Raw genomic sequence first — 15,715 nt, forward strand, 5'->3', positions numbered from 1 at the left:
ACTTACTGATTTAACGTAAGACCAGAACTTCCTAGGATTTTCTGTCAAGTCGGTACCTAGTATTTTACTTTCGAATTCACTGAACGCTTCACGCATAGCCCTCCTTACGCTAACTTTGACATCGTTTAGCTTCTGTTTGTCTGAGAGGTTTTGGCTGCGTTTAAACTTGGAGTGAAGCTCTCTTTGCTTTCGCAGTAGTTTCCTAACTTTGTTGTTGTACCACGGTGGGTTTTTCCCGTCCCTCACAGTTTTACTCGGCACGTACCTGTCTAAAACGCATTTTACGATTGCCTTGAACTTATTCCATAAACACTCAACATTGTCAGTGTCGGAACAGAAATTTTCGTTTTGATCTGTTAGGTAGTCTGAAATCTGCCTTCTATTACTCTTGCTAAACAGATAAACCTTCCTCCCTTTTTTTATATTCCTATTAACTTCCATATTCAGGGATGCTGCAACGGCCTTATGATCACTGATTCCCTGTTCTGCACTTACAGAGTCGAAAAGTTCGGGTCTGTTTGTTATCAGTAGGTCCAAGATGTTATCGCCACGAGTCGGTTCTCTGTTTAATTGCTCGAGGTAATTTTCGGATAGTGCACTCAGTATAATGTCACTCGATGCTCTGCCCCCACCACCCGTCCTAAACATCTGAGTGTCCCAGTCTATATCTGGTAAATTGAAATCTCCACCTAAGACGATAACATGCTGAGAAAATTTATGTGAAATGTATTCCAAATTTTCTCTCAGTTGTTCTGCCACTAATGCTGCTGAGTCGGGGGGTCGGTAAAAGGAGCCAATTATTAACCTAGTTCGGTTGTTGAGTGTAACCTCCACCCATAATAATTCACAGGAACTATCCACTTCTACTTCACTACAGGATAAACTACTACTAACAGTGACAAACACTTCACCACCGGTTGCATGGAATCTATCCTTTCTAAACACCGTCTGTGCCTTTGTAAAAATTTCGGCAGAATTTATCTCTGGCTTCAGCCAGCTTTCTGTACCTGTAACGATTTCAGCTTCGGTGCTTTCTATCAGCGCTTGAAGTTCTGGTACTTTACCAACGCAGCTTCGACAGTTTACAATTACAATACCGATTGCTGCTTGGTCCCCGCATGTCCTGACTTTGCCCCGCACCCGTTGAGGCTGTTGCCCTTTCTGCACTTGCCCGAGGCCATCTAACCTAAAAAACCGCCCAGCCCACGCCACACAACCCCTGCTACCCGTGTAGCCGCTTGTTGCATGTAGTGGACTCCTGACCTATCCAGCGGAACCCGAAACCCCACCACCCTATGGCGCAAGTCGAGGAATCTGCAGCCCACACGGTCGCAGAACCGTCTCAGCCTCTGATTCAGACCCTCCACTCGGCTCTATACCAAAGGTCCGCAGTCAGTCCTGTCGACGATGCTGCAGATGGTGAGCTCTGCTTTCATCCCGCTAGCGAGACTGGCAGTCTTCACCAAATCAGATAGCCGCCGGAAGCCAGAGAGGATTTCCTCCGATCCATAGCGACACACATCATTGGTGCCGACATGAGCGACCACCTGCAGATGGGTGCACCCTGTACCCTTCATGGCATCCGGAAGGACCCTTTCCACATCTGGAATGACTCCCCCCGGTATGCACACGGAGTGCACTTTGGTTTTCTTCCCCTCTCTTGCTGCCATATCCCTAAGGGGCCCCATTACGCGCCTGACGTTGGAGCTCCCAACTACCAGTAAGCCCACCCTCTGCGACTGCCCGGATCTTGCAGACTGAGGGGCAACCTCTGGAACAGGACAAGCAGCCATGTCAGGCCGAAGATCAGTATCAGCCTGAGACAGAGCCTGAAACCGGTTCGTCAGACAAACTGGAGAGGCCTTCCGTTCAGCCCTCCGGAATGTCTTTCGCCCCCTGCCACACCTTGAGACGACCTCCCACTCTACCACAGGTGAGGGATCAGCCTCAATGCGGGCAGTATCCCGGGCAACCACAGTCGTAGTCCGATCGGGGGATGCGTGGGACGAGCTGGCCGTCCCCGACAAACCCCCATCCGGACCCCCACAGTGATGCCCATTGGCAACAGCCTCAAGCTGTGTGACCGAAGCCAACACTGCCTGAAGCTGGGAGCGAAGGGATGCCAACTCCGCCTGCATCCGAACACAGCAGTTGCAGTCCCTATCCATGCTAAAAACTGCTGTGCAAAGAACGTCTGAACTAATCTACAGAGAGCGCAAACAAAACGACACAAAATTGAAACGGTTATTAAAATAGAAGATTGCCTAGTAAATGCAGTAATGCTGCCACTTGTGCACTGCTGACACACTGCTCGGCGGCGGAAGGAGACTACGCGATTTAACACTATTCGAGTACTAAAACGCGATGCTACAACTCTCAAATACTATAATACGCCCGAAATTTATGAATTAAACAATGCAAGTACCAAAAACACGCAAAGAAATTAAGAATTAAACTATGTAACAAATGAGTGAGCTAGGAGTATACGACTTGCTGCAGCAGCTGCTTATCCAACGGCGGCAGGGAGCACACTGACTGACCAACCGACACTGGCCGTTCAAAACAAAAACAGAATGTTACAGACCCTATTTTGTTTGATCATGTGCACCTGTACGATTGTTTGCAGCATGATTCAAGCAACCTGCACTATCTACATCTTAAATGTGTAAGGCAGATTTGAAGAATGCTCCATGGATGTGAGGCTCCTTTTACTGCCCATGAGGTCATTGACCCCAAATGTACTGAGGACCTCTGGGATGCCAGTAAGCTTCAGCTCTGAGCGTCAATGAGTCACAGTTGAGCAGTCATTAGTAAGGATGATAGCCTAACACCGTGTCTCATGGAGTCCATGCCATGAAACACCTCCAGTTGAAGGGAAAGTATTGCCACAGGAAAATCATTGGGAAGGTATTCACGATGAGTAATTAACATATGAAGAAACATATGAAGATGGGCACCCAGGAAACACTCAACCACCACTTTGGGAATATTGTTGGTTAGTGTACGACCCTCACCAAGTTGGAGTCAACAGCAGCACTGCTATATATATATATATATATATATATATATATATATAATAGAGGGAAACGTTCCACGTGGGAAAAATATATTTAAAAAGAAAGATGATGAGACTTACCAAACAAAAGCGCTGGCAGGTCGATAGACACACAGACAAACACAAACATACACACAAAATCTAGCTTTCGCAACCAATGGTTGCCTCGTCAGGAAAGAGGGAAGGAGAGGGAAAGACACACACTTCCACATGTGTGGATGGATATGTGTGTGTGTGCGCGCGAGTGTATACCCGTCCCTTTTTCCCCCTAAGGTAAGTCTTTCCGCTCCCGGGACTGGAATGACTCCTTACCCTCTCCCTTAAAACCCACATCCTTTCGTCTTTCCCTCTCCTTCCCTCTTTCCTGATGAGGCAACAGTTTGTTGCGAAAGCTTGAATTTTGTGTGTATGTTTGTGTTCGTTTGTGTGTCTGTCGACCTGCCAGCACTTTCATTTGGTAAGTCACATCATCTTTGTTTTTAGATATATATATATATACCTAAAAACAAAGATGATGTGACTTACCAAATGAAAGTGCTGGCAGGTCGACAGACACACAAACGAACACAAACATACACACAAAATTCAAGCTTTCGCAACAAACTGTTGCCTCATCAGGAAAGAGGGAAGGAGAGGGAAAGACGAAAGGATGTGGGTTTTAAGGGAGAGGGTAAGTAGTCATTCCAGTCCCGGGAGCGGAAAGACTTACCTTAGGGGGAAAAAAGGACGGGTATACACTCGCACACACACACATATCCATCCACACATATACAGACACAAGCAGACATGTCTGGATATCAAAAGGTCCTGGAGCAGCATCTGTGGCCACAGACAGAGCCAATTCTAGTTCCCACACGGGTAACGGAAGGTTGTAGAGTTCTTACGCGAGAAGAAATGGAGCTTCCCGATAACCGCAGTCCAATGAAACAACTGAAAAGCAGGAGCTTGTCTGGATGATGCAGTGACAGTAGAAAAGTGTTCAGCCAAAAACTGAGCCACGTCTTCTAGCACTTCCACCATTACTTGACAAGGCTACAAGGGACCTGTACTGTCCTTGCCTGATATCCGTCTTATTAATTCCCAAACTTGCGCTCTGGCAGTGGACCAATTAATGGAAGTCATGATTTCCTTCCTGGAATCACTCTTCTGTTCTTTTATCACTCGCCTCACATGTGCTCTTGCAGATCTCTAGGCATGAAGGTTTTCTGTAGTTGGATGGTGATTGAAGATCTGCAGAGCTGTATGTCTGGCTCTGATTGCCAATTGACAGTTGTCATTCTACCCGTGTAGAGGCCATAGTCTGAGATGGTTACTAGACCGGGGGATGGGCTCTGCGCCAGCCCATTGGGCCTCTCATGCGATGTGGGCCACTGTCTCCTGTGCACAATCCTTTTGTTCAAAAATAGCCTGTCAACTGCACTGCAACCAATTTCCCTTTTGTATCATCCATATTCGAGGTCTCCTGTCAGCCACTGTCCAAAGTCAGGAGATGGATCCACACTGAGAAGTGGTCACTATAATGTTGCTACTTCCCACTGAACTGAGTCTGCAATAGATGCGGAACAAAAACAAAGGTCAATGGCTGAAAAATACCCTATAGCTGTGGAAAAGTATGTAATCTGACCTGAGTTCAGAAGGCAGATAATCTCACAATGGATGAGTCACTCAACACCCGGAGCAAGTGGTAGCCAAGCCCCACAGCATATTGTGTGCATTGAAGACCACAACAAGGAGGAATAGGGGGGGGGGGGGAGGGAGGGGGGGGGGGCAGTTGCCTGAAGAGTTCTGTCAGTGTGCCTGCATCCAAAGTATCATGAGGTGGAAGATACAAAGGACACACTGTGATGTTAAATGGTGTTAGAACTTTCACGGTAACTGTGTGTATGGTCATGGTAAGAGGGACAGGAGAGGATTGGCATCTGAAAACAGCCACTCCACCTTTAGCTCTGTCTCTGTAGAGGTAGTAACCCCATAATGCAGGTGCGTCGGTGACTTTAAAATGAGTTTCTTGTAAGCAGATGCAGGATGGTTTCTCCTGGACCAGGAGCTGTAATTCTTCCAAATGTAATAGGTATCCATTTAAATTCCACTGCAACACAGAAGTCCCTGAGGGAGCCATTGTTTAGCAATAGTTGGTCTTTTCTTTCTCCCTCGAAGGCAGCAATTTACTGGGGTGGTCATGGGAAACATTAGCCAGTTGCTGTCTCCCCAGTTCCTCTAATTGGAAGTCCATATCCTCAAGAGCATAGTTCCCATCTGAGAGGGAAAGAGCTCACCAATCTGAAGGTTTAACTGCTACTTTCTTTGACTGAACTACTTTTCGAAGGACTTTTTCCTTACTTATGGGGGAAGTAGGTTACTTGGGCTGAGGGGACAGCTTCGTGGGCTTCTGATGGTGGGCAGTGGTATGTGGCTTAGGTGGTGAGCCTATCGCCAATGGCTTCCGAATGATTTCTTGTTCAAGCGCAGTGTTTCCCCCACAGGCAAACTGACAAGTGCATGTGTTTGTACTTTAATCTGTGGTCTGAGTTTGTTAGGAGGCATCACACTTGGCAATTGAATTCTTAAGGGCCGATGCAAAAGAAGTAGCAAAAACCGGAAGTTGCATAGCTTCGAGAGCTTTTCTAGCTTCACCATACGGTATGCATCTCTTGACTTTCAACTCCTGAATTTTCCTTTCCTCATTGTAATCCTCACACTTTCTGCTCCATACTGGGTGATACCTGGAGCAGTTTATACATTTTCCTTAGTGGTATGGCCAAATCTTTGACATTTGAAGCATCACATTGGATTAGGAACAAACAGGCAATCTTAAGACAATACACCCTGCAAGGATATGTTCAGGTAATTCTGGAATACTAAACATTAAAATAAATGTTGCAGATTTTTCCAATTTGCCTCATATACTTCTGCACTTCCATGACACCCATATTTTTCCATTCTTCACGTAACTCCACGGGATACATCTCCATTATATTGGAGCAGGTAATCACGCCTTTACTAAAGTTAAGGGTATTATGCAACTCAGAGTCGATGGGTAGTCACCTAAGGCCTTACATTCCAGAAGCATAGATACTTGGTTTGGATTAGAAGTTTCATCAACCAGAAGTGATGCATTACGAAGTCATTTAAAACTTTTTAGGGACCCAGCAATACCTTCCAATGCCTTGTGAATATAAAAAGGGGAGACTTTCTCAAAAGGTTCCCATAGTTCTCTTTATTACAATGAAAGTGTTATGGCACACTAATGCCCTGTTACTTCTTTTCGGGAGGACTGACCAACCAAGCTCTCTCTGATGAGTGGGTGTAGGTACCACCTGAAGGTACACCCATCCAGCCAGTAGTACAGGGTGTATGAGAAGTCCGGAAAAACTTTCAATTATTTATTGCACAAGAACTAAACATTGTACAAATGTCATACATATTGCATTTTGAAGAGAAACTCTGAAAGTTTTTTTACAAACATTCGACATGCAAACCATTAGTGACCTGGCAGACGTCAATATGGTAATCAAATTCTTGCCATATCCGTCCCAGCATGGCATCATCAACTGTGGCAGCGGCTTCCCGTATTCTCTCCTGGAGCTCTGCTACATCACATGGTAGAGGCGGTACATACACCAGATCTTTAGTGTGTCCCCATTGATCTGTCCCCTTCTGTAGCAAGGCCTATCCACCGATGCAGCAGCTCCATGTTCAGGTACCCATGAGCTTCACAATGTGAATGGGATGGAGCCCCATCCTGCTGAAAGATGAACAGAGAGTCCGATTGCATTTCAGGCATCAGCCATTGCTGCAACATGTCCAAGTAGGAATATCCAGTGACAGTGCTCTCAGCGAAGAAGAATGGCCTGTATAGTTTTCGAAGTGACAAGGCACAAAAAACATTTATCTTTGGGGAATCACACTCAAATTCAATGTATTCATGTGGATGGTTTGTGTGGTGTCACCGCCAGACACCACACTTGCTAGGTGGTAGCTTAAATCGGCCGCGGTCCATTAGTACATGTCGGACCCGCGTGTCGCCGCCATCAGTACTTGCAGACCTAGCGCCACCACATGGCAGGTCTAGAAAGACGGACTAGCACTCGCCCCAGTTGTACGGACGACATTGCTAGCGACTAGACGTACGAGGCCTTCCTCTCATTTGCCGAGAGACAGTTAGAATAGCCTTCAGCTAAGCACATGACTACGACCTAGCAAGGCGCCATTAGCCTTACCTACTTTGAGAGTTATAGTATAAATGTCTCAAGAAGATTGCTGTATTCATCAGAGAATTAAAGTTAAGTATATATTATAAGCTACGTACTTTTCTTGCTACCATTCAATAGTTATCCTGTTCCAGAATTCACGCCCGTCTGCATTACATCGCGTGCCTTTCGGCTACCTCCGAGTGGCGTGGCTCTTGCTACGCCACAACAGTTTGTACCCCAGATTCAACAATTATGCCTGTTTACTTTCCCATTAGTGTGAAAAGTGGCTTCGTCACTAAAAATTAAGCGATCAACAATGCCATCCCTACCCTCATTCAATTGTTGCAAGTGCGAACAAAACTCGAAACACTTGTCTTTGTTGTCGTCATTGAGCTTCTGCACTAGCTCCAATTTGAATGGTTTCATAGACAGCTTGTGTCACAGGACTTTCCACACTGTCATTGGAGCCATTTCGAGTTCACAGGGTGCACAACGCACCGATTTCTTTGGACTCATTACTGTCTCTCGTATGCACTCCACATTCACTTCACTCACACTGCGACATCCGCTTCTCTTTGCTGGGCACAAGCAACCCATCATAACAAATTTGTTATGCCAGTGGTAAATGGCCTTCCTTGTTGGTGGCTTCTTACCGTACTTGGTCCTGTGGTAGTTTGATTAGATTGTTAAACTGGGATCCCATGAGATGCTAGGGAAACAACTGTCCAACAACGCACAGCCCTGCATGCCTGAGCAAGCCTTATACAACCGGGGGAGGGGGGGGGGGGGGGCTACCGTTTTTTTCATAGAGGTGTGTAACTGCCTTGTAGTCCTGGCGGTGAAATCAAGGCCCCCTTCTCAGAAACACATAACATTTCATTGCTGCACCACACGGTGGTCATTGAAGCATGCCCGGAGCTTATGGTAACAGATTACTTGCGACACTTACCAGCCCCCAGAGCTCAAGAAGCCAGGTCATAAAACCTGTACCCAGCAATCGAAAGCTGAGCCCCCCACAGAGTTGTTACTCAGATCCAAGTGTCATCACAAGGACTTATTTTCTAGCAAACTTTTATTCGCTGCCAATGTAACAGTCATAGCACATATCCAAGATGACCTCCTAAGGTTTACACACAAATCTGCTGCACAAGAGCACGGGACAACGAACACCTTCCAGTGACCACAGAAATGTTAATCAATCATGCAAGTATGCTGAGCACTCTCTTCCATGGTATTGAGACCTGGACATCATATGCCAAACAAGAACATAGCTGAACACCTTTCACCTGTGATGCTTACAAAACATCCTAAGCATAACAATGAAGGACCATGTGACATATGAAATGGTTCTGAATGCTGTGAAACTACCGAGTATAGCCCTACTCTCAAGGAACATCACCTGCAGTGGCAGGACACATTAATCTCATGAGTCACTCCCATCTTTTGCAACACACACTACTAAGTGAGATAGTACCAGCCAAGAGACCCCCCAAGACCTGTTTTACGCTTTAAAGATCGCACCAAATGTGCTATGAATGTATTTCATATTGACTGTAACAAATGGGTGGCATGATGATGATGATGCTGATGACGATGATGACACTACAGTTTATAAAGACAAACGATTAAGTCTCTTGCATTTCTTGAATTTTTAATGTGAACAATTCACAAAAATCCTCTGTTTTACTGTGATGTATTTCTGCTGGATTTTTCCCCCAGTCCTCTGCAAACACCTCTTGCTGCTCCTACACTGTTAACAGCAGATCTGCAGAGGAGCTGGTGTAATACTTGAAAGCAAACAATTGCCATTATAGGTCATTATGATGGGTTTCGCACAGCAGTTAAGTTTGATATAGAACTGGCTATATTTTCATTACTGGCCATAGTTTTCACGATGTTTCAAAATCAACTGATCCATCATACTTAATTCACAGTGTTTACAATTAAAATGTCAACAGTGCATATCTTAAATTTGGCACATTTTAAATCATAAGCTAGAAAGGGCATGTAATCAATTACTAGCATCACAGTTAGAAAGTGAATGGACATCATTAGGTTTCAGTATGATGGACTTAGAAAAACTAAGGACAAAGTTTAAGAAGATTGTAAATCACACACTGGAGAATTATGTGCCGAGTTAGTTGATTAAGAACAGAAAAGACCCATCTAGGTTCAATAACAAAATTCAGAAACTGCTCAGGATGCAGACACTATTGCACTCAAGGTTAAAAAAAAAAAAAAGAACATGAAAATGATGACAGACAAAAGTTAGTAGAAATTTTTACACCTTGTTAAAAAAAGAGCATGGTGTCATTTGACCATCATAGAGATTCTTCAATGGAAGACATAATAACTGACATTCCTAGCATAGAGAATCAACTGAAAGAGTTGAAAATAAATAAGTCAACACATGTGCATCAAATACACATTTGGTTTTACAGAGAATGCTCCATGGAACTGGCCCCTTACTTAACTTGCTATTATCATGCATCTCTTATCAAGCACAAAGTGCCAAGTGACTGGAAAAAAATGCAGGAGATTCTCGTACGTAAGAAGTGTAAAAAGAAAGAATCGGTAAAATTACAGATTAATAGCCTTAATATTGATATGCCGCAGAATTCTTGAACATATTCTCAATTTGAATATAAAAAATTTCCTTAAGATGGAGGCACACCTGTCCATAATTAAGCGTAGATTTAGAAACTATCAATCAAGTGAAACTCAACTTGCCCTTTTCTCACGATATCCTGTGAACTCTGGGTGTAGGACAACCGGCAGATTCCATACCCATAACTTTCCAGAAAGTGTGTGACAAGGTGCTCCACTGTAGACTGTGAATGAAGCGACAAGAATATAGAATAGATCCCTAGCTATGAGTGTGGCCTGAAGATTTCATATGAAACAGAACCCAGATTGTTGTAGTTGGTGGTGTTCATCAGAGACAAGGGCATCATCAGGAGTGCCCCAGAGAAGTGTGATAGAACAGCTCTTTATTCCATATCACATAAATGATCTGATGGACAGGGTGAGCAGCAAATTGGGGCTGTTTGCTGCTGATGCTATGTGTGCAGGAAGGTGTCCTTCTTTAATGACTGTAGGAGGAGAATGACATAATTTTTAGTTTGTGTGATGAATGGTAGCTAGCTCTAATGAAGAAAAATGTAAGTTAACACAGACAAGAAGGAAAAACAATCACAGAATGTTCGAATACAGCATTAGTAGTGTGCTGCTTGACACAGTCACACCGATTAAATACCTAGATGTAATGATGCAACACAATACGAAATGGAATAAGCACTTAAAGGACGGTAGTAATGAAGGCAAATGGTCGATTTTGGTTTATTGTAGCTCAAAGGAGATCACTTACACAACACTAGTATAGCCCATTCTTGAGTACTGCTCGAGTGTTTAGGATCACCACCAGGTTTGATTAAAGGAAAAAAAATCAAAGCTAGAGTTGCTACTGGTAGGTTCATGTAACACTTGAATATTATAGAAATGCTTTGTGCGCTCAACTGGGCGTCCCCAGAGAGAACACTATTGAGAAAATATTTTTTTGTTTTTCTCTTCAGTCCAGAGACTGGTTTGATAGAGCTCTCCACACTAGTCTATCCTGTGCAAGCCTCTTCATCTCCGAACAACTACTGCAACCCACATCCTTCTGAATCTGCTAAGTGTATTCATCTCTTGGTCTCCCTCAATGACTTTTACCCTCCACACTTCCCTCCAATATTAAACTGGTGAGCCCTTGATGCCTCAGAATGTGTCCTACCAACTGATCCCTTGAAGAGTCAACTTGTGCCACAAATTCCTCTTTTCCACAATTCTATTCAGTACCTTCTCATTAGTTACACGATTTACCCATCTAATCTTCAGCATTCTTCTGTAGCACCACATTTCGAAAGCTTCTGTTCTCTTCTTGTCTAAACTAGTTGCCGTCCATGTTTCACTTCCATGCATGGCTACACTCAATACAAATACTTTCAAAAGAAACTTCCTGACACTTAAAACTATACTCGAGGTTAACAAATATCTCTTCTTCAGAAACGCTTTCCTTGCCATAGACAGTGTACGCTTCATATCCTCTCTACTTCGACCATCATCAGTTATTTTGCTTCCCAAATAGCAAAACTCATTTACTGCTTTAAATGTCTAATTTCCTGATCTAATTCCCTCAGCATCACCTGATTTAACTCAACTACATTCCATTTTGCCTTTGTTGATGTTCATCTTATATCCTCCTTTCAAGAGAGTGTCTACTCTGTTCAGCTGCTCCTCCAAGTCCTTTGCTTTCTCTGACAGAATTACAATGTCACCGGCGAACCTCAAAGTTTTTGTTTCTTCTCCATGTTTTTAATTCCTACTCCAAATTTTTCTTTTGTTTCCTTTACTGCTTGTTCAATAAACAGATTGAATAACATCGGGGATAGGCTACAACCCTGTCTCACTCCCTTTTCAACCATTGCTTCCCTTTCATGCCCCTCGACTCTTAACTGCAGTCTGGTTTATGTGCAAACTGTGAATAGCCTTTTGCTCCCTGTATTTTACTCCTGACACCTTCAGAATTTGAAAGAGAGTACTCCAATCAACATTGCCAAAATGAGTCTACAAATGCTAGACACGTAGGTTTGCTTTTCCTTAACCTATCTTCTAAGATAAGTCATAGGGTCAGTATTGCCTCGCATGCTCCAGCATTTCTACAAAATCCAAACCAATCTTCCCCGAGGTCGGCTTCTACCAGTTTTTCCATTCTTCTGTAAAGAATTCGTGTCAGTATTTTGCAGCTGTGACTTATTAAACTGATAGTTTGGTAATTTTCACACCTGTCAACACCTGCTTTCTTTACGGTTGGAATTATTATATTCTTCTTGAAGTCTGAGGGTATTTCACCTGTCTCCTACATCTTGCTCACCAGATGGTAGAGTTTTGACGTGGCTGGCTCACCTAGGTCTATCATTAGTTCCAATGGAATGTTGTCTACTCCTGGGGCCTTGTTTCGACTTACGTCTTTCAGTGCTCTGTCCAATTCTTCATGCCGTATCATATCTTCGATTTCACCTTCATCTACATCCTCTTCCATTTCCATAATATTGCCCTCAAGTACATCGCCCTTGTCTAGACCCTCTATATACTCCTTCCACCTTTCTGCTTTCCCTTCTTTGCTTGGAATGGGTTTTCCATCTGAGTTCTTGATATTCATACAGTTAGTTCTCTTTTCTCCAAAGTTCTCTTTAATTTTCCTGTAGGCAGTATCTACATTACCCCAAGGGATACATGCTCCTACATCCTTACATTTGTCCTCCAGCCATCCCTGCTTAGCCATTTTGCAATTCCTGTCAATCTCATTTTTGAGACATTTGTATTCCTTTTTGCCTGCTTCATGTACTGCATATTTGTATTTTCTCCTTTCATCAATTAAATTCAGTATGTCTTCTGTTACACACGGATTTTTACTAGCCCTCATCTTTTTACCTACTTGATCCTATGCTGCCTTCACTATTTCATCTCTCAAAGCTACCCATTCTTCTTCTACTGTACTTCTTTCCCCCAGTTCTTGTCAATCTTTCCCTATTGCTCTCTCTGAAACTCTCTAGAGCCTCTGGTTCTTTCAGTTTATCCAGGTCCCATCTCCTCAAATTCCTACCTTTTTATAATTTCTTCAGTTTTAGTCCACAGATCATAAGTCCACATCCACCCCTGGAAATGTCTTTCAATTTAAAATCTGGTTCCTAAATCTCTGTCTGACCATCACATAATCTATCTGAAACATTCTGGTGTCTCCAGGTCTTTTCCACATACACATTAGAGAACCATCAATTGAATCTGATTGCAGAACAATTCTACTGCCACCAATGAACATTTTGTGTAATGACCATGAAGAAATTGGGGCTCATACAGAGGCATTCAGTCAGGCTTTTTTTCCCTCACTCTGTTTTTGAGTGGAACAGGAAAGGAAATGACTAGCAGTGGTACGAAGTACCCTCTGTTATGCACTATAAGGCAGCTTGGGGAGTATGTATGTAAATGTAGATGCTTATCAACATTGTTTTTAAAGCTGGAATGAGAAAGAGATCTCAAATTTGGAGCAAGCAAATTTTATATAGTGGTAGTACATGTTACATACCATGCAGAATGTGTGTCTCATGTTTCTCCCTCATGTATGGTTTTATCAAGTCTGTCACGGTCATTACCAAAATTTACACAGCGTTAATAGAAATTCTCATTATGCTTTGGAATCAGGTGCACACTATCATAGATCCAGCAGCACATTCATCTGTATCACCAGCAATTCCATCAAATTTTATTCACAAAACACCATTCCTTTGTTAAAAAGTTGCAAACAGCTCCAATCTGATGTAGCTCGAGTGCATAAATCTCTAGTATACCTTTGTTTGACATCATCCAAAATTTTTGAGTTAAAATATTACTTCACTATACAATGGTTTCATGGAAATTTGATTATTTTTATTTCGTCCGTCTCAGTTGCATTGATATAAAATTCAGCTGTAGTGGTTACTGGATTTGGGCTGACATGACAAATCTCAAACCACACACCTTCCTATTAACCGTAATTATTCATACAGTATGGTTCCAAGAGGCATAGCAAAGTACACCACAGTGGCCAAGAAGTACCCTCACTGATCTTAGCCAGGCATCCATTGCTACTGACTGACACAACCAAAGTGACAAATATAGTTTGATTGTGTCAATCTGCAGAATGGACATACCGGCTAAGATCAGTTAGGGTACTGCTTGCCCCTGTATACTTTGTTGTGCCTTTTGGCACTATACTGTATGAATAATTATGGTCAATAGCAAGGTGTGTGGTTTGAGAATTGGCATGTCAGACCGAAACCAGTAACCACTACAGCTGAATTTTATATCAATGCAACTGAGACGGACAAAACAATAAAAACCACGAGTGAGAACAATGTCAGCAGTCAATAAGTGCAATCGTTTTTGTTTGTGGTGGGCACATAAATGCTTAACATGCAATACTAGCACCCTGTGCCAACAGCCCGTCACTGGTGCCATCTAGCAATCACAATTTTAAGTGACCACAAATACACAACATTCTATGTTGTTCACAAAAGTATAGCACTGAATTTGCTAGTTGAATGTCACGTTGCCCATAGACGATGAATATGAGATGACAATGACAATTTCATATATTTTGATGCAGACTGAAGAGAAGACAGTATGTTGTTAATGCAGCTACGACATACAAGTTGCTTGATAAATATGTAAGCTTGGAATCTAAATTGGTTGAGATCTCTGTAATGTTGTCCCCTCTGGAGCAGCTCTTGCAGGAATGAATCAACAAGAAAGAGAGAAAAGAGAGAGAAAGTAGTGTACGAGGATTAATGTATTTTCCTCAACAGCAAGATAAGTGGAGAACTAGCAACAAGGCCATGCTATTTCTGGATTGGACACGATACTCCCAAGTGCAAGTTGCATATAACTAGGGTGCTGTATATTTTAAGAAATGTGCTTCTATGCTACTTACTACTTATCACCTCAGTACCAATAAAGTGAACTAGACTTCTCCAAAGGAAACTGCTATGTGCAAAAGCAACATTTCTGCTTACTAATTTACCATGCTGCCAGCAGTTCAAATACCGTTAATATCAGTATAAGTATTGGACACACTGATTGTAGAATCATCTTCTGTTAATCTCAACACACACAAAAAATAAGTAAAGGATACACAGAGCCACCAGTCATTGTTACACACGGATTTCCTACAATACTGAGTTCCTGAAGATTTTTTAAGTGTGACAGATAGGCCACTTCATTAAGGTCCGTAATATGGTTATCAGCAACTGACAACACAGTTAGACTTGTTGGAAGATTACGTTCACAAGGCCGCAACTGCGTGATACGGTTTCCGTAGAGCAGAAGTTGCTGAAAATGTTATTTTGGGTTAGAAATGTCTTCTTTAACTACAGGACACTGACAAAATTAATGGTTTACAAGACATTTGTACTTCAATCATTTAGGAGAACATGTAAAAACTCACCAAATAGTGAAGGCATTGAGTAGTCAACAGGCACATAAACGAGACTGATCACACACTTGTGCTTGCATAAATAATTGAATAAATACACAACTATTATGAAAGGAAGTTAATAGTTTGAATAAGCAGTTTGTTTCATTTGTGATTTACTAATACATAAAACAATTTAGTAAATTATGGGAATATGGTGATAAAATATGAGAAAGATAATTACAGATTAGCCAAACATGATGTGCTACTTCAATATTGTGTCTCCCTATGATTTGCGAGTGTCTACAGGAGAAGTGTATGTGGCAGCAAACTTTTACAATTCTAGCTTTGTGCTTCTCTATGCATTTGCACTTTACATTTCTTTTCATTTGGGAACATTTAGTGCCCATTCTCCCAGAAGTTTGATAAACTAGTTCACTTAGCCAAAAACAATAAAAGTAATCAGCTGTGGTTTCGCTA

General features: G+C 42.6%; 1 protein-coding gene across 2 annotated transcripts in view; it reads right to left on the reverse strand.

Moving 5' to 3' along the window:
* The window catches only part of LOC126094879 (uncharacterized), a 214,891-nt gene that overhangs the window by 152,592 nt on the left and 46,584 nt on the right, over window positions 1-15,715 (reverse strand). For both annotated transcript variants that reach the window (XM_049909512.1, XM_049909511.1), the window contains one exon: window positions 14,957-15,153. In XM_049909512.1, the coding sequence (XP_049765469.1) occupies window positions 14,957-15,153 (197 nt within the window). The remainder of the gene's footprint in view (window positions 1-14,956; window positions 15,154-15,715) is intronic.

Source organism: Schistocerca cancellata, chromosome 8, assembly GCF_023864275.1.
Source record: "Schistocerca cancellata isolate TAMUIC-IGC-003103 chromosome 8, iqSchCanc2.1, whole genome shotgun sequence".
Classification (NCBI taxonomy): domain Eukaryota; kingdom Metazoa; phylum Arthropoda; class Insecta; order Orthoptera; family Acrididae; genus Schistocerca; species Schistocerca cancellata.